The sequence below is a fragment of the Ammospiza nelsoni genome, chromosome 22, assembly GCF_027579445.1.
Source record: "Ammospiza nelsoni isolate bAmmNel1 chromosome 22, bAmmNel1.pri, whole genome shotgun sequence".
Lineage (NCBI taxonomy): Eukaryota > Metazoa > Chordata > Aves > Passeriformes > Passerellidae > Ammospiza > Ammospiza nelsoni.
Genome location: NC_080654.1, coordinates 3,845,199 through 3,869,042, shown reverse-complemented (window position 1 = coordinate 3,869,042; position 23,844 = coordinate 3,845,199). Strand labels below are relative to the sequence as shown.

General features: G+C 40.6%; 1 protein-coding gene across 3 annotated transcripts; it reads right to left on the bottom strand.

Annotated features, from left to right (window-relative positions):
* Positions 1-1,131: 1,131 nt before the first annotated feature.
* Positions 1,132-23,471, bottom strand: PER3 (period circadian regulator 3). 3 transcript variants are annotated; one of them, XM_059487296.1, is made up of 21 exons: positions 23,279-23,471; positions 22,056-22,207; positions 21,383-21,498; positions 20,391-20,592; positions 19,314-19,362; positions 17,432-17,574; positions 17,009-17,087; positions 16,323-16,429; positions 15,929-16,085; positions 14,964-15,069; positions 14,449-14,574; positions 13,797-13,923; positions 12,615-12,756; positions 11,881-12,008; positions 11,242-11,445; positions 10,397-10,648; positions 9,145-9,881; positions 7,875-8,040; positions 7,162-7,342; positions 6,407-6,557; positions 1,132-4,965 (listed from the first exon to the last, which is right to left on the bottom strand). In XM_059487296.1, the coding sequence occupies exons 1-21, from the start codon at positions 23,464-23,466 to the stop codon at positions 4,879-4,881; spliced, it is 3,600 nt and encodes a 1,199-aa protein (XP_059343279.1). In that variant the 5' UTR covers positions 23,467-23,471; the 3' UTR covers positions 1,132-4,878. The 3 variants fall into 3 exon arrangements, with proteins under 3 accessions (XP_059343279.1, XP_059343280.1, XP_059343281.1); XM_059487297.1 differs by having other exon boundaries at positions 7,162-7,339; XM_059487298.1 differs by lacking the exon at positions 11,242-11,445.
* Positions 23,472-23,844: the final 373 nt, after the last annotated feature.

Below are 23,844 nucleotides of genomic sequence, written 5' to 3'. Positions count from 1 at the left end.
CTGGGAGCCAAGCAGGCACAGCTCCCAGGAATGTGTGATGGATACCCTGACAGGGACCAGGCTGCTCTGAAGCAAATCTACTACAGAAAATACAGACCCATTACTTCTGAGAATGGGATGATGAAGCACCAAGGTCCAATTTCTCACCAACTGCCAAAAATACAGCAGTACATGGTGCAGCTCACCTCTGACATCCACACAAATGTGTACCTGCAGGTTCTCAGCTGAGCCAGGACTTGAGCTGGCAGGAGGATGATTGCTAGAGAATCAGAAACGTGGATAGGCTGAGACAGCCCAGATCTCTGAATAAAAACATAGATCCAAGCCTGAACATTTTTCATTTCACAAGCCCATTTAATTTATATTCATTTTTTGGAATAGATAATTTGACTCAGTTTTAAGAATGCTTAAAATGACCAAATAACCCTTTTAAAAAAATCAATAAACCCTCAGCAATGATACATCTAATGTTACTTTCAAGATGCCTGTATTTCAAGGCACTGCATGACTTACCTCATCAGAAGCAGTTCAGTTATGTACTCATCTAAGATTACTTCTTTCTTTTCCAATTTCAGTATGATGCTACTTTTGTTCTGTACCTTGTACTCCCTGCAGTGATTCTGCCTTTCTCCTGCAGGCTCCTTTCAGCACTATCAATCATATCTCTCTGTTATGTCCCTTAAAGCAGAAAAAGATGAACAAATTGTTGCTCTGCAATTATTTAAGAACTTCCTTCTCTATGAGACATGTTCATGAAATAAACCTTTCATTTTTTTTCTCTGTACTTCCTCTAGAACAAAAACTTTTTAGAAAAGTCACACAGACAGAAGCTTTAAGTCCTGCATGCCAAATCCCAGCAGTTTAGAAATACAGATTTAATATTTCACACACAAGAAGTCCTTGCCCTTGTGGAATGCAGAAAAGAAAGATCATATCCTGGAGTTGGCAAGGTGGAGTGTGACTGAAAAAAAGAAACAACCACAAAATCCCTCAACAAAACAGCATAAATGGCCACAACATGGCCATTTTCACTGTAGCCCAACCCATGTACAAGCAAAAAAAGTATTGAGGGTTCTGCTAAAAGTATTTTCTACACACTGCCAAAAGCAAAACAAACACACATTTGAACAGTTCTTTGCAGTATATTTTTCAGTTTTATTTATAAAATCAGATGCTCCTTTAAATTGTACAGTTAAAATCACAACTGTAAATTCAACCACAGCTGAATATTTTTTCAATAAAATACTCCTACCAACTGATGTAAAAATTCATTCAATTGTTATTCAAAACTGGATTCAGCTGGAAGATAAACTTACCAATACATTACTCATTCAGCAAGTATTTACCACACTGTAAAAATACATGAGGGTCCCTTCTGTTCATAGCAATGCCATGAAAATATCTGCACAACAACTCATCTTTTAAAAACATAATTCTACATTTATGAATACAACAACAACAAAAAAAAAAAAGATTGCCAGCGAAATCCTCTGAGGGTTTCCAAACTGCTGACACCCCCACAGGGGGCAGTAACTGCATCAGTGCTGTACCAGCATGTTTTCCCTCTGACCACTAAAAAAGTGATTTTTCCAAGCAGCTCCAAACTGTCTGCAATATTTTGCCAGGCAAAACAAAGCCACAGAAACAAAACAGCAGGTGCAAATCCAGCTGCAACACTCCCTCCACTGGCCTTTCTGATCAGAAGTGCATCTTGCTGTGATCACTCCAGCACACCACAGAGACTGAAAGATGAGTACAAGCTGAAGTAAAAACTGCCAGTTCCTGAAAACTTATGGAAATGAGGTCAAAGGCTTGATAAGGCATTTCATTGCATGATGAAGTTGTGGTTCTAGCAGGGTAAAGAGTACCTGGGGAAAGTTTGGGGTTTTTTTATATTCAGGGGATAAAACCTGCTGAGTTTGCAGCCGAGACTGTTTGATTTTTGGGCAAATAATTGTCCTATCACACAGGGCACTGATTCATCTGTTAATTCCTCTTACATTGTTCTCTTACACCATAATTTTTCCATAACCCAGGAAATGTGTAGCCCCAGAGAAGGGATCCTGCATTTAAGATTTAGCCAGGATTACAAACTTGGAATTCAAACTCGTAGGCACATGAATTTTCATAATATATGGCCAGAGGGTCTGTGGGATTCACAGCAATTAAAGAACTCTCTGGGCTGTTGCTCAATGATTCTATGGGCACAAAATCACAGCAGCAGGGGGTACAAGAAAGGTTAACATCTCCAAACAAGAAACACAGGTAACATGATCAGGTTTCTACATACAGAATCTGGATCACTTGTAGCAAAGACAGCACAGGATACAGCAAGTGAAGACTCCCAGATTTTACTCCTGACTTTGGAATAAACTGTGGGTTTGCAGCTTTGTGTCTCTGCCTCTTTTTATACAGCTGGGATAATAAAAGTCATCTTTTTGACATGTTCATGGACCTATGGATCAAAAGCATTATTCAAGTGTTAGGTACATATTGCCATTCTCCTGAACTGTCTCACTGTTTTACAAAAGAGATTACATGTCTGCCTGCTAAGACATTGCAAATCAGCTCATTTTCATACTAGGGAAATGAACAAAACTTCCAAACTCAGGAAATAAAAATAATGTACACAAAAGAGTCTACTGTTACCATAACTTACTTTCTGGCTTAGATTTCCAAGCTGTTTTGAAGGAGACAGCTGTCCTTACCTGAAATATTCAATTTAATCTATTTCACTAAATCTCAAAATGCATTGAAGCAATCATTTTAATTTAAGCACAGCTAAGTAGAATGAATTCTAATGAATAAGTCTAATTTGACAGAGAAGTTAATTAAGAAGCTTGCCAATCAAGAAAGAACCCTTACACAAAGTATCTGATTACATGTTTTAGAGCAAATATTTTAGGCAGTGTGCTTATAAAACAGAATAACATGTTTGGAAAATGCTGTAAAAAGACTAGGAAAGGTGTAAGATATTGCCCACATCTTCCTACTTGAATACATGACCTGCTACATGTAAACACCTACTGAAATCTCTTATTTTAAGAGGTGTTTGAAATTTGAACACAAGCAGTACTGAGGATGTGTGGAACTCTGCTGATTTACAACACAAGAAAAAAATCAAATTCAAGCTGAAAAATCTGAAAGACAAAGAAAGGTAGCTTAAGAATAAATAAAAACCAACAGGTATAAACAGAGCAGGCAAAAACACTGAAAAACCCCCAAATCCATAAAAAGAATGCTGCCTGAGTCAACTTAGCCTTGAAAGCTCAAAATTCTGTAAAAATAACTTTCCTTAAAATAATCTTTAACAAGAAAGATTGTCACTGGATTGACTTTTACAAGTAAAGAAGCCTTTAGATAAATATAATTTTCCTTCAATGACCTGCAGATCACAGTATTTTACTTGAACCTTACCAGTAACTGAAACTAGAGAAATGAAAATATTTCACACAGCAGCAAAAGGATTACACAGAACAAAAGGGTAAATAACATATTACATTCTTAAACTCTTTGCTGAGAAAGCTAAGGTGAGTAATAACATCACAAGGAAAATCTGATTACATCCAGCTTTTGATAAGCAGAGGGGAAATCAGACAAAATTTACCAGGTTTTCAGCCAAGCATGTCCTGTTTGAAGAGCACTTTGAGACATTAATAAGAACAAGTCCTTTTACATACTGGAAGTGGTTACCATGTTCGGAACTACAAAATTCCTTTTTCATCCATGGATTTCAACAGCCAGAGACTCCATTACAATGAAAGAGGTTTAAATCTTATGCAGGAAGTCAACAGTGCTAAGAAATAATGAGTATGTGGTTTGATGCTCAAGTTTAGCTCCACAACATGTGAGTTTTGAAAGCAGAAGAAATGAAATGAATTCTTTTTGGTTTTGGCATCACCACAACAAAAACAAATCAGAGAAACTGCTTAAATAATTTCCTATTTGTTATGTCTGGATTCAACTCCCTCTCATCACTCAAGAAAGAAAACATTGAGATACAAACCCATCTTTTATCTTACATTACATGTAACTACTTTAATTGATAACTACTTGCCTTGAGAGAGAAAATTTTCCATGGGTCTGTTTTTAAAAAGCAGAGCTTGTAGATTGATACTTTTGGGTTGGTTGGGGGTTTTTTAATTGCTGTATGTAATTTCATCTCTGGTGTATTTGCAAACCAGTTATCCTTAATTAATTTATGTATCTGTCTTGATAAACACAGCTTTAAAATCAAAAGCTGTGAAACAACTTGACTCCAAAACACACATCACAAAAACCATAGGGAATAATTTACTTTTTTCCACTTCAGTTTACTTCTTTTCAATGGGCACAAGCTGGCAAAAGGCATTTGATGCAGAACAACCCAGCCAATTTCAGCTGCTCTTTAGATTCTCAAACCAGCTACATCAATTTCAGAGCCTCAGATTATTTGGATCTTTAGTTTAGACCTTTAAATATTGAACAAAAATGAAGAGCACTGTAGCTGGGCTTCAATACATCCACCTTGGAGAGTAAACATGCTCTGATCAGTAGGTTCATCACCACAGGTTGTTGAACACTGCATCTTTTCACACTTGCTAACTTCAAAAGAACAAACACCCAAACCAAAAGAAATCTTTGTATTTTGCTCATCATTGAGCAGTTCAAGGTTACAAACATAACCCATTCCACGAGGTCAGAAAGTGAAAGAGCCTCCCACTGAAAGATTGTCTTCAGAGTCATGCCAGGAGTGGAGGGGTGGAGGAGGGAGATGGAGTTTCATGTGTGACTGCTCATGTTGGTAAGAGGTGGCCATGGAGATCATGGAGCAAAGCCAGAGGAGGGAACGGGGTGGCAATGACACCCAGCAGTGGCACTGGCACAGGGCTGATGTCCTCAGCGTGGCTCTCCCTTGTTCTCCATGCTCTCATCAGCCACTGCAGCCTCACAACTTCCTTCCCTGCTGTCACACGTCACACAGCCCTTTGCAAAGGAGCAAGAAACAGAAATTTAAATTCTTTTTATGAGTATATTTCAAAGGGTCAAATCCTATGGAATGATACATTGCAATCTCTTGAAACCTCTCACCAGTGGGGTGAGACCTCTCTAAAAGCAGAGATTAATTATATACCTGCCATTTACCTTGCCTCAGATCTGTTAATTTGGTTAGTGGAACATGCAGTTCTACCTTTAAGAAAAAAAGGCATGTGACTTTCTTCTTGAATTTCTTCTGAAATTATCATTCTTCTGAATTATAAGGTCTTCTTGAATTGTAAGACCTTATCATTCAGCTTTATCCTTATTGAAGATTTGGACTGCAGCCTGAACAGCAAACAACACTGACTAACATACACAGCTGAAATGCCTGAGTGTATTGATATTTTTCTTGTTCTTGATATTTTCTTGTTCTTCTGTTTAGAGACTATGTTTTGATATTGTACCATTTCGTACAATATTGAAACAAACTCTCCAAACAGAAGTCCTGTATTTCTTGCTGCTGTCAGAAGCCTGGTTGTATTTGCAAAATCACAATCTGCACTGGAAAACATGACTTTCTGTTTAGGAACAGTTTCAGGACCTTAGATAGAAAATAGTGATATCTGCATACCAATACACTTCCTAACATCTGAGGTTATAAACATTCAACAGAATTTTCTATACAATCACTGCACCTAATTTTGCTATCAGAATCAAACAGAGTTCTTAACCACAACAGGACACATGTTATCAATGAGGTATTAGAAAAACAGAGACTAGTTTTCTAGTTTTGTTCCATAGCCAAGGACAGCCATGTCTGAGTTTTTCTTCTCTAAGAATAAACACCACATCTCAGAGCACCACATTTCACAATTCCAGCCCAACATGCAGTGCTAAAACAGACAAGAGATTTTTCTGGTACACAACTGCATTAACACAGCCTTAAAATTTTCTGTACAACTCAACACTGAAGCTCTAAGTCTTTGTGGGACTAGATCTGTCTTGCTGTTCTCCATAGCACCTGGGAGCCCTTTAAAGTGATTAGGAGAGTCTCTAACACACATCAAGGCAAACCAGAAGCAGTTTAGCAGAGTGTCCAAGAGTTATACCAGATAAAATAACGAAATATAAGACTGAATCAATTAATGATTGACTAATCTACAAAAAACTGGCCATTTTTGTGTTTCTTACAATACACCTGACCCCCTCTGTGACTGAGCATTTCTCACCTTCCTGATCACACGTGATCTAATTTTTACTGATATCCCAGCATTACATGCTATTCAATTATAGCAACAATTTTAGAAGAAATAGAGCAAAGGACTTAACACCAAGAGAAAAAACCAACTGTAGATGCCTTACAGGAGATCATGGCACTGTAAGGTGGCCCTGGCTGGAAATGCCTGGGCTGGCCAAGGCAGGAGGGACCTGCAGCCCCATTCCTCACCTGGGTGCTGATCTGCAGGGGCACAGTCTGGGTCCTGATCCACGAGTGCACCTCTGCAAGCTCCTTCTTCTGCCCTTCCGTGAACCAAGGCTGCTGCTTCTGCATGACTGCCAGCTTCTCCAGATCCTGCTTTAGAACCTCCTCTTTGATTCTGCAGGGAAGAGACACCTGTGAGCTACAGGCACTAACTGACATTGTGAGAGTCTCTTCACCACAGTCCATGGCTGAAGCCTAAACAGCATCAGCTGCTGAAAGGGAACTGTACTTCCTACCTTATTTGCTTTGTAAGGCTGCTTTCAACACTGGGCTCACAGTCTGGGGTTTGCTTGCTGTTGGTTTTGTTGCAAGTTTTTGGTAGTGGTGTGAATTTTTTTTGTTTTATGGCTTTATGTGGTGCTTTTTAAAATGTGGAACCCAATTACAAATTATATATATAAATACATATATTACAAGCAACTGTAGTTTTACTCCTTTATCCATTCAAAGTACAGGACAATAATATTAATTGTTCTGTACCAATCCCATTAATACTTCAGCAAAAAAGATTACATGTTACCTTATTTTAATAGACAGGGGAATGGGAAAAAAATAGACAAAAAGTAAGTAAATAGCCAGGCCTAAACTGGACAAAAAAAATCTAAGACACCTTCTTGAAGTTTCATTGGTATGTGTGCTGTTTCTACAGTCTCACTTTAATCCTATAGTTCCATACACAATTCCAATCTACATGTCAGAAATTGTTGATGTTTTCCAACCTGTTTGGCATTTGGTAATTCATTAGAAATCTCTCAGGTGTGTGATCCATCTTCACCCAGGCTGACTCATGCTTCAATTGATAAGCTGTCCCTTTTTCTTCTGCTTCCTGATTCTCCTCTTCTTTGGAAGCTCCAGAAGAATAATTACTGGCAAAATACTTGCTGCTTTTCCCACTACCTGCTGAGAATGACCATTAAAAAAAAAAAAAAAAAGGCAGATGCCTGGAAAATCCCAATAATTCAGCACAAGTACACCACCCCCAGTGTATTCTTGCAAGTTAATTCTGTAATACAAACACAGGTATTCCCAGATGATTGCTCTAGCCATTACTACCTATTGAGAATTCAAAGATAAAGTGCATTGTCTCAAATTATTCAAGATCTTCAAAGCTCTATTACTTTTCTCAAAATTAATTGGCTCAACTTCTCTGCTTCTGAGGCTCTGGGCAGATTCACCTTTAGCCAAGCAAGATGTGAATTAGTATCTAATGCAGACAAAAGTGATAATGAGAAAAATGAAGAGTGACTTCCAGGTTAAAGGAATAGCTTCTTAGACTCATTTCCAACAGTGACTGAAACAAACTTGGCTTCAAACACTGAAAGCTGATGAGCAGTAAAGGCCATGGATCTTCTTACATGGATTTCCCATCCCCACTACATTCCATGTTAGCAAGCCATCTAGCACCAAACACCTAAATCTTGGGCCTCCCTACCTGTGCCATGACCAGAAGTCTCGTTGAAGCTAGAGCCTAAAGAACCAGATAAAGCTGATCCACTGCCTGATGCTGCTGAGCCTGAACCCAACTGTGAGTCCTTGTACAACGAGCGGTCAGGAAATTCAGGAGCAGCAGTTTTACCATTATCTTCTGGCTCATTATCCTGGAGACAAAAAGCAGATCCAACACATCCACAGAAGTTACATTTAAGTATGTAAAAGGAAATTCATGCAGTTATTGCATTTGCCACATGTTGACCAAGTTCTCCTATCAATTCAACAGGTTTGGAGGTTTTAGCTCTGAAAATGAGTGGTGGTTTACAACTCAGGATAACACTCTTCCATGGGTGAAAATCAACAAGCATCTGAACTCTAGTTTACTGGTTTCTGCTGTAGATCCTTCCCCAATTTGCCAGAATATTGTATGGCTGCATAAAGTTACAATTTCTGCTGACAAGAGAGGAGTCAGTTCCCTTCACATCCTGTTGGATGGCATCAAGCAGCCATACACATCAAGCAAAGGTGCACTACAGGGAAAATGAGAGTCTTCCCCTGATTCACTATGCGAAGCAACTGCTTCAGCAGCTCCAGGTACACCAGCTCCCCTTTCAGGACCCTACCCTGCAGTTTCAGCTGCTCCAGCCTTTCCAGCCCAATCTGGATTCAGGAGGCAACATTTTTTTCCTTGCCTGCAGAGCTCAGATTCCTGCCTCAGTTTACCGCGGAAGTTGGAGAGGCCTTTTCTATGCCCATGTATGGAAACCGACCCACACGGATCCCTGTTCTTCTTTCATTAGCTGCATCCCTGGGAGACAGAGGGAGTAATTAGAAAAATATCTTCCCTTTGTTTTGGTTCTCCACAGAGACTGTGGGACTGGGTGAAAAAGGATGCAAATTGCGCAGCACTAACCGAGTTCCACATGCATCAAAAGCCCCAAACCCCAAATTCTAGCTGACAGTTCTATTGAAAACATTGCTGCCAGAATGCTCAGCAGAAGCAGCTTGTGGCAGCCTAGACCAGAAGATCTCACATTTCTGTCATTTACTAAGTGCCCACACTGTACTGCTACAAGTTCCCATAAGCACAAGTATAAACTGCTTTCTCCACCTCCTGTGCTATTTGTGACCTGCAGCCTACATAGCACAGCCAACAGAAAAAGCAGCTGACAAAATCTGTGTCCCTGACACGCAGATCATCACCACTGGTTGGGTGACAGAACACTGTGAAAGTCACTTTCTCCTCTACCTGAAAAACCTTCGTTACTTACGTGCTTATCTTCTGCATGTGGCTTAACATCAGCGCTAATGGAAAGCTCCATAGGTTTTGGCAGCTCTTCTTGAAGCAAATTCAGCTGAAGTGGGGAGCTGCTCCTTGAGCTGCTCAGCAGCAGGGCCTGGTCACACTGACCCTCTTGCTGGTCCTCCACAGATGAGTGAGGAGAGGCTGGAAAGGGCTGATCCACAGAGCGTGGTGCTGCAGGCGATGGAGCACAAGGAGGGGGTGCTGGGGGTAACGTGGTGCATGGATATGAAGAGGGGGGATAAACACACTGAGGGCCAGGGAGAAAGACATGCTGAGGCATCTGAGCATACATGGGGAAACCCTGAAAAAATACAGCCATGAAGGTGCCTATGTTTGGGGGGTAAAAGACTGGGTATGACTGTGGTCCACAGCATAGCTGGGATGAGGACGTGGACTGGGGTTGTGATGGGCGAAGGGCAAGCTGCTCTCCTCCAGAAGGGGCTGGAAAAGTTGACACTGGGTTCAAATAGGCAGGAAATGCCACAGGAGGATGGACATTCAGACTGGAGGAGCTCAGACAGGACACTTCTGAGGGAGAGAACAACTGTTTCTGATTTGTTCTCTTCTCACATGGAAGACTATTTCTATTTTTACTAGAAGAGTGGCTATCTGAGCACTGTCTCTGAGGTTTCTGGCGCTTGAATTTTCCATGTTTTCCTTTTTTACAGTTAGCAGGGCTCATCTGCTTTGAAGGGGAATCACCTGAGGAAGAAAAATAAACATATTGACTGAAATGAGAGAACCAGGAAAAAAGAAAAAAAGAAAAAAAGACAACCACCTAGATAAATGAGTGTGGCTTAGCCAGAGAGCTGACTTTCCTCTGGATAATTCTTCCAGAAACCAGTGATGGATTTGCTGACATATCTACAACATTTTTCTTCATGTCATCAATTTTCCTATCGATCACTTTGGCTTATCCTAATCAGATCTTTTACATTCTTTCAAGAATGTAAAGATGTCAACAGACTCCTGGGATTTGCAGGCTTTATTGCAATAACTATCTGCTTTGTGAAAAGTCTAAGACAGCAAGATCCAAGACTGAGCAGACCCTCTGTGTGGGTAATGCTGCTGTGAAATCTTGGCAATCCAAAGGAAGCATTCTATAAGCAGCCACAATAAGATATTTACTAACTTATACAAAGGAGAACCACACTTCATGATCAGCTTGGTCTTGTAAATCATCTAACAATTCTTTATTTCTCAAAGCTGCTGCCTACCTTGGCCACAGGAATGTCTGTTGTTACTTCCACTTCCTTGTTGAAGGTAAGTCCTAAACGGAGAGAGCAAGACCCTCTGTCTGAACTTGTCAACATAGTTCTGCTCCTCCTTTTGAGTGTGGGCTGACAACGTCTCCTTTGTTAGCCCAACTGGCTTTAAGTCCTCAGGCAGCACTGGGAGACTCTGGGCATTCACAGGAGGCAGCTCAACTTGTTCACTTCCAACAGCAGCATCCTCCATTGTAGTCACTTCTTTGAAGAAGGAAGAAAACAAATCACTCTCTGCTCTGCCCTTCTGGTGTCAACTACCACAATACCCAGAGTGTTAAACAGAAAATCTCATGTGAGCTACTGAGCAGAGGCATGAGGGGAAAACACCCTTTCAACTCAAATATAGTTAAACTAACATCAATTGAGCAAATTCCTTTGTATGGTCTGGAAAATTTCAAATTCACTTTGAAGTTAGAGGCATGTCTTTCTTCATATTTTCTTAGTAAAAGAGCAGCTACATACTTTTTTTTTTTTTTTTTGCTTATTTCTGCATTAAAATGAAGTGACATTGGCCCCATAGTAATTTTTATTTGAATCCTCAATGGCCAAAAGCACATTGTTGTGTTTGAGGCATGTGCAATGAAGTTCAAGGGGAAAGGAAACAGTGTAGTCTGTTAAAACTAATTTACTAAAACACCTTAAAAACCTCCAGGCTCGAATTTTTCTTCACAGCACCCTGAACAGTACTTGAATATTTCAGAATCCACGACCAACACTTTCTCACCGTGTACTTCAGGCTGGAAACATTGTGTAAATTGAAACATCAGTCAGTGTTTTGTGAGTGTGAACAGTACCTGATTCAGGGTGTGGGACATGCACTATAGTGCTGCTGTAGCTGCACTGGCTGGTGACAGATATGACACTTGGAGCCTTGTTGGACAGGGTCAGGTCTGCCAGAGGAGCTCCCACCATGCCTGAAGTTGTCTGGTCTTTCAGCGTCTCTTCCAGACCAGCAGATATTGGCGTGTGGGACTCAACTGCTGACAGCATAGCAGTATCTATTGGCAAATGACAAAGTTTCTACATGGAATTCCATTCCAAGCACTCTGCTCCCAATTCATCAAGTCTCACTGGTTCAGAAATAACCAGTAAGTATGCAGACTATTAAATAAGACAGTTTTATATACTAAAAAAAGTATTTATATGCCAGTGCAATGTCAGCACATACTAAATGTGGCATAAACTGAGTGAGCAACAGAAGGTTCATTTAACAACAACAAACAAGAGTTCTTTTGATGCATTCAAAGATTTAACATTTTAGCTTATGTTTAACTGGGAGATCTAGGCAATTTAGGCAAATATTTACTAAAATACTGTTAGCAACACAACAGTTTGAAAAGTGGACAAACTCTGGAACACACAAAAGTGACATATAAAAAAACCCAAATCAGTTTTTGTGGTTCTAATATGATGGTCAGTACACTTTGTGTTACCTTCCAATGCCCTGACTTCCTGCTGACTTTGCTGGACTTGTTTGTCATCTTCTGAAGATGACGATGATGTATTTGCAGAAGATTTACATTTCCTTTTCAGTGCTGGAATACTGCAGCTCTCTAGATATCTGAAATGAAAGCATATCACAGGAAGCTCTCTCTACTCTGGGGGGTGTTTTTCTCCATTTGGAGAGACAAACATTTGAACAATCCAAACTGGAGATCCAGAGGTTGTTAACTAGTATTTTAAATTCACTGCAGGAAGTTCTGGACACGTATCTGCTTTCCAAGGAGTATTTAAAATAAAATCTACCACTCTTTGAAGGGGGAAAAAAAAAAGAAAAAAGAAAGATTACATTATCCACAGGGTTAAGAAATACCAACATTTTATAAATTATATCAACTTTTTGTTTTATATGGATGTTCCCACAATGTGTAATGAGAAGACTCTGACATATTATGACCATCAAAATTCACTTAAATTGGTATTGCACCAATGACAGATGTCAACAAATAGTTACAAACAGAATCTTAGGTCTTAAAGTTTTCATTACTGTGTAATTCAGACTGGGCAATCCATCCCAATGCTCAGAGAGTCAGAAAACTTTACAAACAATCCCAAATTTATCTCACAACTCAAATGCCAGTTCAAGGCCAATGCAAACTTCTTGGATATTTACTTTCTACCAATTAATCTTAAACTTGTATCACTAAATTTTTTCATTGTTTCATACCTGATGATACTATCAACACAATTGATCTGCTGATAGGAAGGAACATGAGGAGTCTTCTTTGGATCATCATAAAATGCATTGCCTGGTTCTGTGCCATCCCCTCTCAGTGTCTGAAGAAAACAGGAAGCAGGGTGCCTCTTCCCTGGAACAGAGGAAACCTTTAAATATTCCTCTCAAGGGCATCTAAACACTACCCTCACAGAGATTATAGATATATTTATATACACACAGGTAACTATATATTGGAATCCACATAATGATACAAGGTCCTATGGCCTATACAGAATAACTGTCATTACAAAGTTACTCTGCATTTTAATCTCTATTTATATGTTTTGAGGCATGGGAAGGACTGGGGGAAAGATGCCTGAAAAAAGCCAACCCTCCCTCCCCTTGAACATCCATTCAAAAAAGCAAATACAAAGAAAACAGCATATAAAACTCTCTGCTTTTAAGTTGCAAATAAAGCTGCAATTAATATTACTCTTCTTTCAATTTATACATCACAGAATCCAACCCATTATTTAAGAGTAATTCACAATTTTGTATACCATGAATACACTGGCCAGAGTCCTATTAATATTGACAGTACAGTCCTCTAGGACAACACCAGCAGTTAACTTTAACAGAGAGTATCACAGAGCAAAATGTTTTAATACAGATTCCTATGATATTTGAGGGAGCATCCAGCTTTCTCCATACATTTGTGCTACATACAAACTGCAAATTATGTGCATTAATATAAAATGAAGCACTCAGTAACTAAATCCCTGCTTCAGTGGGAATTAAAGCCATATTGTCCAGCCTATGATCATTTCTAGGAGTTCATATATAAGTAATCAAGGGGAGCTTCCATACTACTTGCTACAAGCACGTGGGCATTTTCACTAGAAAATATTTAGGTATAAAAAAGGAGAAGTTTGTTAACCTAGAGATAGATACATTCCTCCATATTTCAAGGAGGAGCTAAAAAGTTTTGCATCTGCTGAGGTTATTTTTAGAGATGTGTTGGGGGGAGGGTGGGGAGCTTATGTTTGGGTTTTAAACAAAACAAACCCCATGTCTAAACCATGCTAAAAAACGCAATCTAAAGGTCTCATCATAACACTACATAGCCAAACTCATGGCTACAGATCTACAGGACCTCAGGTTACTTTAAGGATCGTAACTATATTAACTTACCTCCCAAAACTTCTGAGCTCACAGCCTGTTCATTTGCATTCTGTGGCTTGCTCCTCGATGCAATGTACAGCTGCTGCCCCAGGTTCTTTATTCTGTTGACATCTGCACAAACTTGTTGCAATGTCATCTTGAGACACACAAAAAAATGCAAAGTCAGAATAAAATGAGCCCAAAGAGGCCATAGGAGCTGAGCTGGGTACTAGTATTCTTCAAATTGAAAGGGAGCAGACTATCAGCCTAAGCCTGGTATCTACTGGTATTTGTAAAATTAATTAATCCAATTATCATGGTAAATTTCAGTAAATTAACTATGATAAAGCTCAAACAGCCTCAGCATTTGGATGTTTTAATACCCATGCCAAGCATTGAATGTGAGAATAAGCTGATGACTTAATCAGGAGGCTCACAAGGAAATAAGGTATTTGCAATGCTTGTTTTAAGACAGCACTAATTCCACTCTCTTCTACAGCAGTGAGCAAAATTAAGAGCAAAAACCAAAAGTCAGCACTCTGTCATTAACCAATTTAGCTTGAACATGGCTTTATTCTTCCCATGTCAGTAAAATTCATCATGAGAAGCACGTGTACACAGTAAACATCTTCATTTTTACAGGTGTATTTTCACTACTCTGCAGTGACACATTTAGACTTACTGGTTCCTGTGTCTCCTCTGCACAGTTCCCATTGGAGTCACTTGAAGATGCTATGCTGATGTAGTGCTCATAAGAACCACTGCTTCCAAGGCTCCCATAACCACTGGAAACATTGCTGTGAACTGGCTGCATGAGAGGAGAAAGAAATTTAAAAATCATCCTCTAAGAGAACAAAGTGAAGGAAACAACATACTTTGCAACACAGAACTTCAAATGAACAAAGACAATAAAGTGAAAAGTCAGTATTTGTCTGGGCTCTAACACTTGCTTATGAAGAATTCTCTACCATGCTTCAAACTGTTTCAAGATGCAGATTTACCTTTCAACATAAAGACTTGGCAAAAATGTCAAACAGATTTTTTTTTTGTAATGAGGTGGGCCTGTATCTACGTAGAAATTTCCTTTCAGACCTTTCAAAAGACCATCCTCAAAAGAGCCCACTAATCAGACTCAAGTTTCTTTAGCCCTCACTAACAAGGCCAGCCTGTGTTCTGAAATGCTTTTGGCTTCTTTACCTGCAGAAGCAGTTTGTAAATTTGTCCTTGCAATTCTCTTATCTCTTTCTCCACGCTGCTCGTTTCTTTACTTCTTGGGGCAAAGACATCTTCATTCAGAGGGCTTCTGGAGAGAGCCAACAGTATTTCACTGGTCATTTTCATTTGATGAAGAAAAGATAGCTACAAACACTTTGAACAGATTCTTAATTGATTTTTGATTATTTTGACTGTTCTGCTGAGTCAACACAGAGGAATGTCATCTGTCCCCTGAGCTGCTCTGAGCAGGGAAGCTCCAGGGAAGTCAATACACCAGCAGAGACACCAGTTAAAGCTGACACCCACCCCTGTGTCTCCTTCACTCAGAAGGCAAACTCAAACTCATACCCCATAAAATCTTGTATAAAAGATCACTTTGCAAAATCAGAAGGCCATTCACAAAAGCCATTTTCTCTAAGAGAATCCAAGTAAAAAGGCAGTCAATCATATTTTCCAATTTCTTGAAGACTGAGGAAAAACATGTGAAAAAACAATTTATAAGTTCAATACTAACTGCATTTTAAAAAGATGTTGCCTTGGTAAATATTTAAATGCTGTATCAAGTAAATATGCCAAAAGAAGGCCAATTATTGGGTTTTTCTGCTGAGCATGAATGAATTGTAGTTAATTGTTAAAGTGATTAATTTTATGCTGCTTTTTAGCTTTGGCTCATCTAAAACCGGTACTTTAATTTGGACATCAACTATATGCAAAAACCTGCTAAAATAAAAAGTTGGCTTTGCCTTTGACTTCAAAGTAATTCACTTATTTTCACACTTAATAAACAAGACTAATGGTGTTCTGAAGGAATGGTGTGAAGACAGATGCTAGGCTGTTGTCACATCAGCAAGAGCAAATGATGTCCCTAGCTCAGTACTCAGACTGTTTTGTTTTGCAGAGTAATCAATGAAAAACTCTTTATTTGATCAATTCCACAACTGACTTACGTGCGGACTTTGTGTCGGCCAATGATGAACACAACTTTCCTGCTCCAAGGATTCACAAAACTGGACCAGCTGGTGTCCAGGATGACATAATCCCCATTTTGAGTACAAAATCTGATAGGTAAATGTTCAAAAGGGGGCTGGCCAGCAAATTTCAGTACTGGAAGAAAAACAAAAGAAAGAAGGTTTAGCTTGCAATATGACAGTAGTGCAAGCACAAACATGACTGGGGTTCTTAGAACTTTGGGATTGAATTTACTTTGATCTCAAACTGACTGCATGAGTTAATTAGTTAATTTTTGTCTAGACTGCAGATCAGTCACATGTCAAGCAACATGATAAAGGAATGATAAAGAATCATAAAACCAACAGAAATTCCTCTAAAAGCAGCTCTTACTTTTCCGGTGAATAGTGATCATCAGAGGACGATCTTCTGGGTGCAAATACATCAGTATGGATGTTCCAATTAAATCCTGAGGTAAGTAACCCAACAAAGGCACTGCTCTGAAACCCAAACATTATCACAGGTTATAATAATATTTTGACTATTCCCATCCTTAACCCTTTGCTGATCAGTGAAGTGCCCATGCACAATCTACAGTGAAATTACCTAAAGCAACAGAACATTTCCCAACCCATCTCATAATCCTGCACGGAATACAAATACCCATGACAAACATTTCTGTGCCTGGAGATTTAACAGATATTCACATTTGCAGGCAGTTTTGTGCTTGTTTACGTGCAAAGGGAAAAACAAATATATCTTGAAGACAATGGGTCATAGGCACATTATCAGTAATTATGCTCATTTTCCACTGTTGATGCTACCACAGCTCCCCATTGCCCTGGATAAGGAAAACTGACAGCAGTTTTGTTTAACATGTGCTTTAAACCAACAAAAGAGATTACATCTGTGGAGTATGAGATGTTTTCCATGACTGGACTAACACAAAACTCGATTTCATTACATATTGCCAATCACACAGTTCAGCTACTTAACTTGGGTCTTCAGCTGCATCACTAAATTATTTTTTCTACCTCTCCATATATAACTCACAGATCTTAAAAACTCAAATCTCTCACCTGTCATCTATGTCCAGAAAAACACATCCAGGGGTGTGTGTGGTGGTGAATATTCTTTTATCCATAGGAATTCGAGGAGCTAATAGAAACAAAATATGCACTAAGACAGAAAACTTGGGCATTTACAGGTTCCTAAACTTTATAATTGTTTGCTGCTTTCTAACCAGTAACTTACAGAAATGTTACATATTTTTAGGTACTACAGAATTCTCCCAAAACTAAAAATAACAAGTAGAAGTCAAATGCTTTGGGGCCTGGCAAAGGCAGCACAGATATTCTGGATTTGCATGCATGCACACACAAGCTGCAGCTTACACAGGTGAGACTGCCCAAGCACAGGCTCTAAACAAAGGAAGAAGACTTTCATAGACTGCATTTTTCTATTGGTTTGGATATTTTTCCTACTGGAACCTCCTGACTTGCCTTCATATCCAGAGTGGATTTTCTCAGCCAAAGCTAAGCAGCAGGACTCTGCATCCACATGGACAGAAGTGCACACGTGGACCAAGTACGGGGTGATTCTGAAGGGGTAACAACGTGCTTCTTGTTCTTGATCTTTCCCACCCCTGAGGAAAAGCAAAAGGGATTTAACACCATGGTTTCAAGGCTCCCATACTGTGTGCCAGGGCTGAGAGCCCTGCCCAGAGAAGTTATGCAGAGCACAAACCCAAATAATCAGCTCCTATGCACACTCCTTTGAGATCCAAGGTCAACACACTCAGCAACACTGACCTCCCTCCTGCTGAAGTCAAGTAGATGTTTTGTCCCCAACACATTCAGAGACTGTTTAGAAATACTCCTAGTCCAATGGTTAAAGATTGCCTTCTAATTCTTACTCCAGGTCTATCCACAAACCCCACTCATTCAGTTTTGTGCTCTCCTTCAAGATAAACAGTTCTTTTTCTGCTTGTTGTTTATTCTGTACCATTTTAGGAAAACAAAACAATTCAAGTATCTGTCTCCCTCAAGGTTAGTTTTCACAGACCTACATAAGAAAGACACCTTCAGATTTGGTGCATTGTTGTTCTTTGACTATCTTCCATAAGAATTTGTCTTCCTAGAATGTTTTTGAACTGTAGCAGCACACAATGTCCTTGATGACATCTTAACCACGGCTTTGCAAGAGCTGTGGTAACAATTTGCACTTTCTATTGCAAGTGTTTTTCCACCTGTTATAATTTCAATACTGTACCCAGCTCTTACAGAAAGAACTGAGTTACATTTTGGAAGATTATAATTTACACTAAAAGTTACTTTCTTATTGCACACTTAGTTTTGTAAAATGTTTCTAGAGAGAAGCAAGTGAAGTGAGTGTCATAAAAACTACTTCTGACACTTCCGTCTTTGGGAAAACAAAAGATACAAATGGAAACTGGATACAGAAGTAGTCTAACTCACAAAAACCCATTTTCTTACTTAAGCCTAGAGTGTGTGCTTGTGAAAAAATATTTTTATTCATAAAGCAAACACAATCACAAGATCTGTTACATAAGGGGAGTAGAGACAGATGTTGTACAAAAACATGGAGAAAAACTGTTATAAAATGAGAAAAACTGTTATAAATGAGTTATGTATCCAAGGAACAGCTCCCCCAACCTAACATTGCTATCTGTCCTGTTGTATTCATTTCAAGTGCCCTTAAACCACCTTTGTCTCTTGAATTGTGTAAGAGCTAATGGTGTTAAAATACATGAATGAATCAATGATCAACTGAATGATGGAGTAAATGTCCTATCTGCTCAGAAGCCAACAGTTCTTACTGAAATCCAGAGATCACCTGAGTCTGGGACAGAACTGCACTGAACACTGAAAGCCAATCTCAACTTTTTCCCTCTTTTGGCTCTAAGATTAGTCAGGTGCTAAGCAACAAACAGCACTCACAGCAGCAGCAAGTCAGGCTTCACAGTGGGACTTAGGTGACTTGAGTTTCCATTAAGGCTTCTGCCCCAATCTCTCAAGCAATCTTAATCGCAAAAGACTTTTTGCCTCCACTCTCAAACAGTAAAAGGGGAGCAGCAATTTTTCACAACATAATTCTCCTGCATGGCAGTACTTAAGGAAACCAATAGGTCCAAGAGAAAAACGTATAAACAGTTTTCTCCTTCTGTCCCAGTGCAAGTTTATGCATCACTCTGGGCAAGATGTTCAAAATGTGCTACTGGATGACAACATTAAACACAGAAAGCCCATTTTGTGGTGGAGTTTGAGGAGCTCACACTGGTCAGCTATAACAATGGAACAGTTTCTGCTAGTACTGTGCTCCTTGTCAGCCTTCACAAAAATAGAACTGTAACAATGCACTTACCTGATCCTGCAGAAAAAGGATTTCACCTGGGCATATTCATATGGAGAAGCTAATAAGATGAACACATTGAAAGTATCAGTTAATGTCCTTCAAAAGGTCACACCTCTCAGAACTATGTTAAACTCTGCATTCTCCAGATTTTCTGAGCAAGACTGAAGTTTCACAACCTACTCTTTAGCTACTGAATTGTTTGTTCAACAATCTGCTCCCACCTCAAATGGTATCTCTCCTTTCTCTAAGAGTGAGAGTTCACTCACTCTTAGAGAAATCACTGACCTGGAACTAAATTCAGAGGAAATGCATATGAAAAAAAAAAAAAAGGAAACAAACAAAGCAACCAACCAATCAACACACCAAGAAAACTTTCTCCAGTGCATCACTGTGAAAAGGAAAGGTGATATTTCCTGGCTGTATGAGCCAAGCACCAAAAACTATATACAGGCAAGAAAACCACAGCTCCACAGGGGTGCCACTGCTCTGCTGGGTAGGTACATCACTGGCATCCAAGCTGTGGAATCCCTGGCATTCAAAACCTCCAGATGTCTCATATCCCTTGATACCAAGGACTTCGGTCTTCTCAGAACTGATGCCAGAACAGCCCCATGTCAAGGTGGGCCAAAGACACAGCCTTGGCCTGCAAGCTGCTTTTGAACTGCTCACAAATAACACAGGACTCAAAAGTCTCAGTTCAGACACATCCAGCACTGAATAGCAAATCAGCTTAAAACTTGGGTTTGATGACCTGTGAGAGGACCATAAAGACAAAGTACCTAAGCAACTATAAGGTGTAGATTAAACAACTTTAAGCTCACAATCAGACTTTCTTTTCAAAAGTAGCAGTATTTGGAATGATGGAATAAAACAATGCAGTATGTGCCCTTTATTTACCCTAAGTAAGAGTTAAGCCTTGAGGAGATTAGCTAGGACTGGTCCCATACCCACTCCAGTTTTCAAAGTGAAAAGGAACAAATGAGGCTGATGCACATTGGTAGCCTAAGCATCTAAAATAACTACTCTGTCCTCATCTGCAAAGACAGGAAGACACCCAGAGCATTTACAAGCACTGCCATGTCCCACCTGTTTGACTCTCCATGTTCCAAAGGGGCAGGTGAGACTGGTCAGTGTGTGTGTAGAACACACTCACATCCTGAGGGACAAGCAGCTCCACAAACCGGGAGGAGTCCAACACTTTCTTCTTACAGTTCAGAATGGAGGCTGCCTGCTCAGAAATGTGCACTATGCGTCCAGACAGCAAAGAGAACACAGCCACAAATGTGTCCTGGAAAACAAACATTGAAGGCAATCATTGCCTGAAACATGGCAGTGATCATGTAAGGATAAAAAGGAAAACAACCCCAAACCACCACACAGAACAACCTCAAACTGAGGTTTAAAGCTGTGTTGGGTAGTGTGTGATCCACTACACCTCCAATGCAGCAATGTACTCAAGATTTACAAATGCTAATAAGACTGCATTAGTCTTCTCAAAACAGATTAATGCTTGTCTTTGCTTTGAATGACTGGTTATCACTCCACACACTCCTCCACAAATTTCAGAGGATTCATCACAATTCCACACACAGAAACAATTGAGAGCTTTCTGATATTTTTTTGTATTTTTTCAAGCATTACAATATTTTTGATACAGCATTCAACAGTACTGAATTTCAAGAAACACTTCTTTAAAGCAGAGTCAGAATGCATAACATCTATTGCAAAACATGAAAAAAAATTAAATGCAGAGTACAAACTGAAACCAGAAGTCCCTCAGAAATATGGATCTGATTGGTTTTAAGTCCTTCTCTGTCTCAAGAGATTACTCTGCTGTAAATAAATTCTCAAACAGCTATTTGCTGCTTCTGGCCAAAAAAAATTACTATTTCTGCACTCACTATCGTTGGGTACTGACACAGCACAGATGTAATCTTGATTTATCTTAAAAAAATTGAAGGTCTGCCTTGCTAAAATTTAAAGGCCTTTCAATTTTGCACATTCTATTTCTACAACAATGTTAGGAGACTATATTTAGTGAAATTGAATGAACTCCTTGAGTGTGCCTGAATTCTTACAGTGTTTTTTGGAGTGTGTTCAGATGCAACTGCCACCAACTCTTCTATGCTGTATGTCACCACATCTGCCTGAAACACTCTTCGGTCATTCAGAGCCTGGAAAAAGTCATTGTTTGCTAATTGAAAAAAAAAAAAAAAAACAAAACAGAAAAAGCAAAACAAACACAAGGAAGTCAGTAAGGAGACTACTTTGAAAATATTTCTTACAGCCCTTGTACTTTTGTCATCTTTTTGGTGAAGTCCAAGGTGGGATGAGAAGGTCTGTGTAGTGACAAAGGGAAAAGGAATACTGATTATACTACTGGAGTAATCTCATTTTGTTACAGAATACAAGCATGAAGAAGCAGTACAATTTTAGCTACTTAGTTCTGTGGGAAAACACGAACTAACCAATAATTCTTCAAAGTGGGATGGGAATAACTTTTTCTTAATATACATAAAAAGTTACTATTAGGCACATCTTAGCTATGGGATTCTCAAGAAAAGAGAAGCAGTAGGGGTATCTCAACAAAGAGATAACACTGTTGCTTAACAAAAAAACTGGCAACAAAGCCACAGTGCTTCAGAAATCAACTCTTTACAGGATGACTGGAATGCATTCTTTTAATGCTACTTGTTGCCAGACACATCTATGCACACCACGCTGCTTTCTCCAGGTTTTCTCCACACGTACCTTGGACCTGCTGCACACACTGCAAGGCGTAGTTGAGAGCACTGATGGTGCTGGGCTTGTTAGAACTCCTTTTCTCCTCAGGCAAACACCTTTTCATTTCTTGGATCATCATCATCATATCTTTGTGTGACTGGCTCCAATTCAGCTGCTCGCTGTAAAACACAGGTTAAACTTCACCAGAGAATTCTGGTGTAGATTTTTTTTACTACTACCCAATTAAAATTACTCCCTAAATTAACATTTTATGGAAATGGCTGCAGAGTCATGTAATATCCAGGAATGTCCTTATGTTCATTTACTGAATTTCCTGTTATATCTTTCTCACTTCTTTGCAACTGAAGTTTTTTTCTCCTCTACCTTCCTCCTTCCCAACTTCAGTGTCACAGATGGCAAAGTCACATTGAAACCACTCAGCTTGCTAAGATGCCTAGCAACTAAAAAGAAGATGATGTTTACTCTAGATTTTCTAAATAACACAGGTATTAAAATAATTAATAAACGCTGTTTCTTGATCTCTCTAAGGTTTTCAAGCCTTGAAGGCTGTACCTGGCTATGAGCATCTCAGGGAACCATGAGGTCCTCAGAATACACCTGATACAAAGATTTCATGCCTCGTGACTTCAGAGTCTTCGTCATACTTTTTAACTGTTGACTTCAACAGCTGCAGAACTGCTAACAGATAAAATCTCCCTCTCCTTACATTTGCTTATTTCACAGAATAAAAGACAAGCAGTCAATATCCTCAAATCACAGATTCTAATCCTACAGATGAGATATGAACCCCATTTTTTTAGTAACTCTTTTCCAGTCGACAGTGTCATTAGTATCGTACTCTTACTATATAAATCATTACATAAGTGTAAGTATTGCGTGGTAACTTCACAAGCCTGCCCAACGCTGCATACATTATAGCGCCTTAACTCTTTTTTAGATTAAAAAAAGAAATTACCGAATTTCCTAAGTCTCACGAAAAACGTTATTTCAGTAATAACAGTAATTCCGTTTTGGTACTGCTAAACAGATTTAACTGAAGTACACATCCAAGCTCTCCGAGGGTCGCTCAGCCGCTCCCCGGAGGGGCACAGCGCACCGGAGCCCGGGCAGCTCCCGCGCACCGCACCTGCCCACGGCCCGTGACCGCCGAGCCTCGCAGCCACCGGGCCCGAGCAGCGCCCGGCTCCCGCTCCCCACCCCGAGCACATCCCCGCTCGCTGCCCCGGTACCTGTTGGCTTTCTTGCCGCCGGACTCGGGGCTGTGCAGCTCGGTCCCGCCGGGGCCGCTTCCCGCGCACGCCGCGCACCGAGCGCCCGCAGCCCCCCCGGGCGCCGCCGCCGCCTCCCGGCCGGCCCCAGCCCAGGCCCGGGCCGCGCCGTGCTCCGCGCTGCCGCCTCGGCGCTCGGTCGCGTCCATCGCGGATCCGCTGAGCGCCACAGCACGGGGGGCATCGGCTGCCGCGGCGCCGGGGCACGGCCGGACCCTCGGCCTGCGCTGCAGGCAGAGCACGCGCCGCCTCACGGGACGGTGGGAGGAGCGGCGCCCCCCCCGCTCTCCACCGAGCCGAGTGGGCACCGGGGCGGGCTCCGCGCTCCCGCGCTGCTCCCCGCCGCGCGCCCCCTCAGCTCGCAGCTGCCCAGCGCCGAAGGGCCCGGCGGCCTCCGCTTCGCCTTCCCGCCCCTCCGAGGCCGCGCCTCTCCCGCCGACCCCGGGCTGTGCCCGCTCCGGGCCGGGAGCGCCCTGAGGGGCCGCGCCCCCGCCCCGCGCCGTTACGTAAGGCGGCGCACGCGGCGG

Bases quoted from the DNA above. Each gene is read 5' to 3' on its own strand.
- PER3 (XM_059487296.1), bottom strand. From the start codon at position 23,466: ATGGACGCGACCGAGCGCCGAGGCGGCAGCGCGGAGCACGGCGCGGCC. The intron at 12,757-13,796 runs GTAAGTTAATAT...CCTCTGTTCCAG, and splicing joins GAGCTCAGAAGTTTTGGGAG to GGAAGAGGCACCCTGCTTCC. The intron at 9,882-10,396 runs GTAGGCAGCAGC...TTTCTTCCTCAG, and splicing joins CAGACATTCCTGTGGCCAAG to GTGATTCCCCTTCAAAGCAG.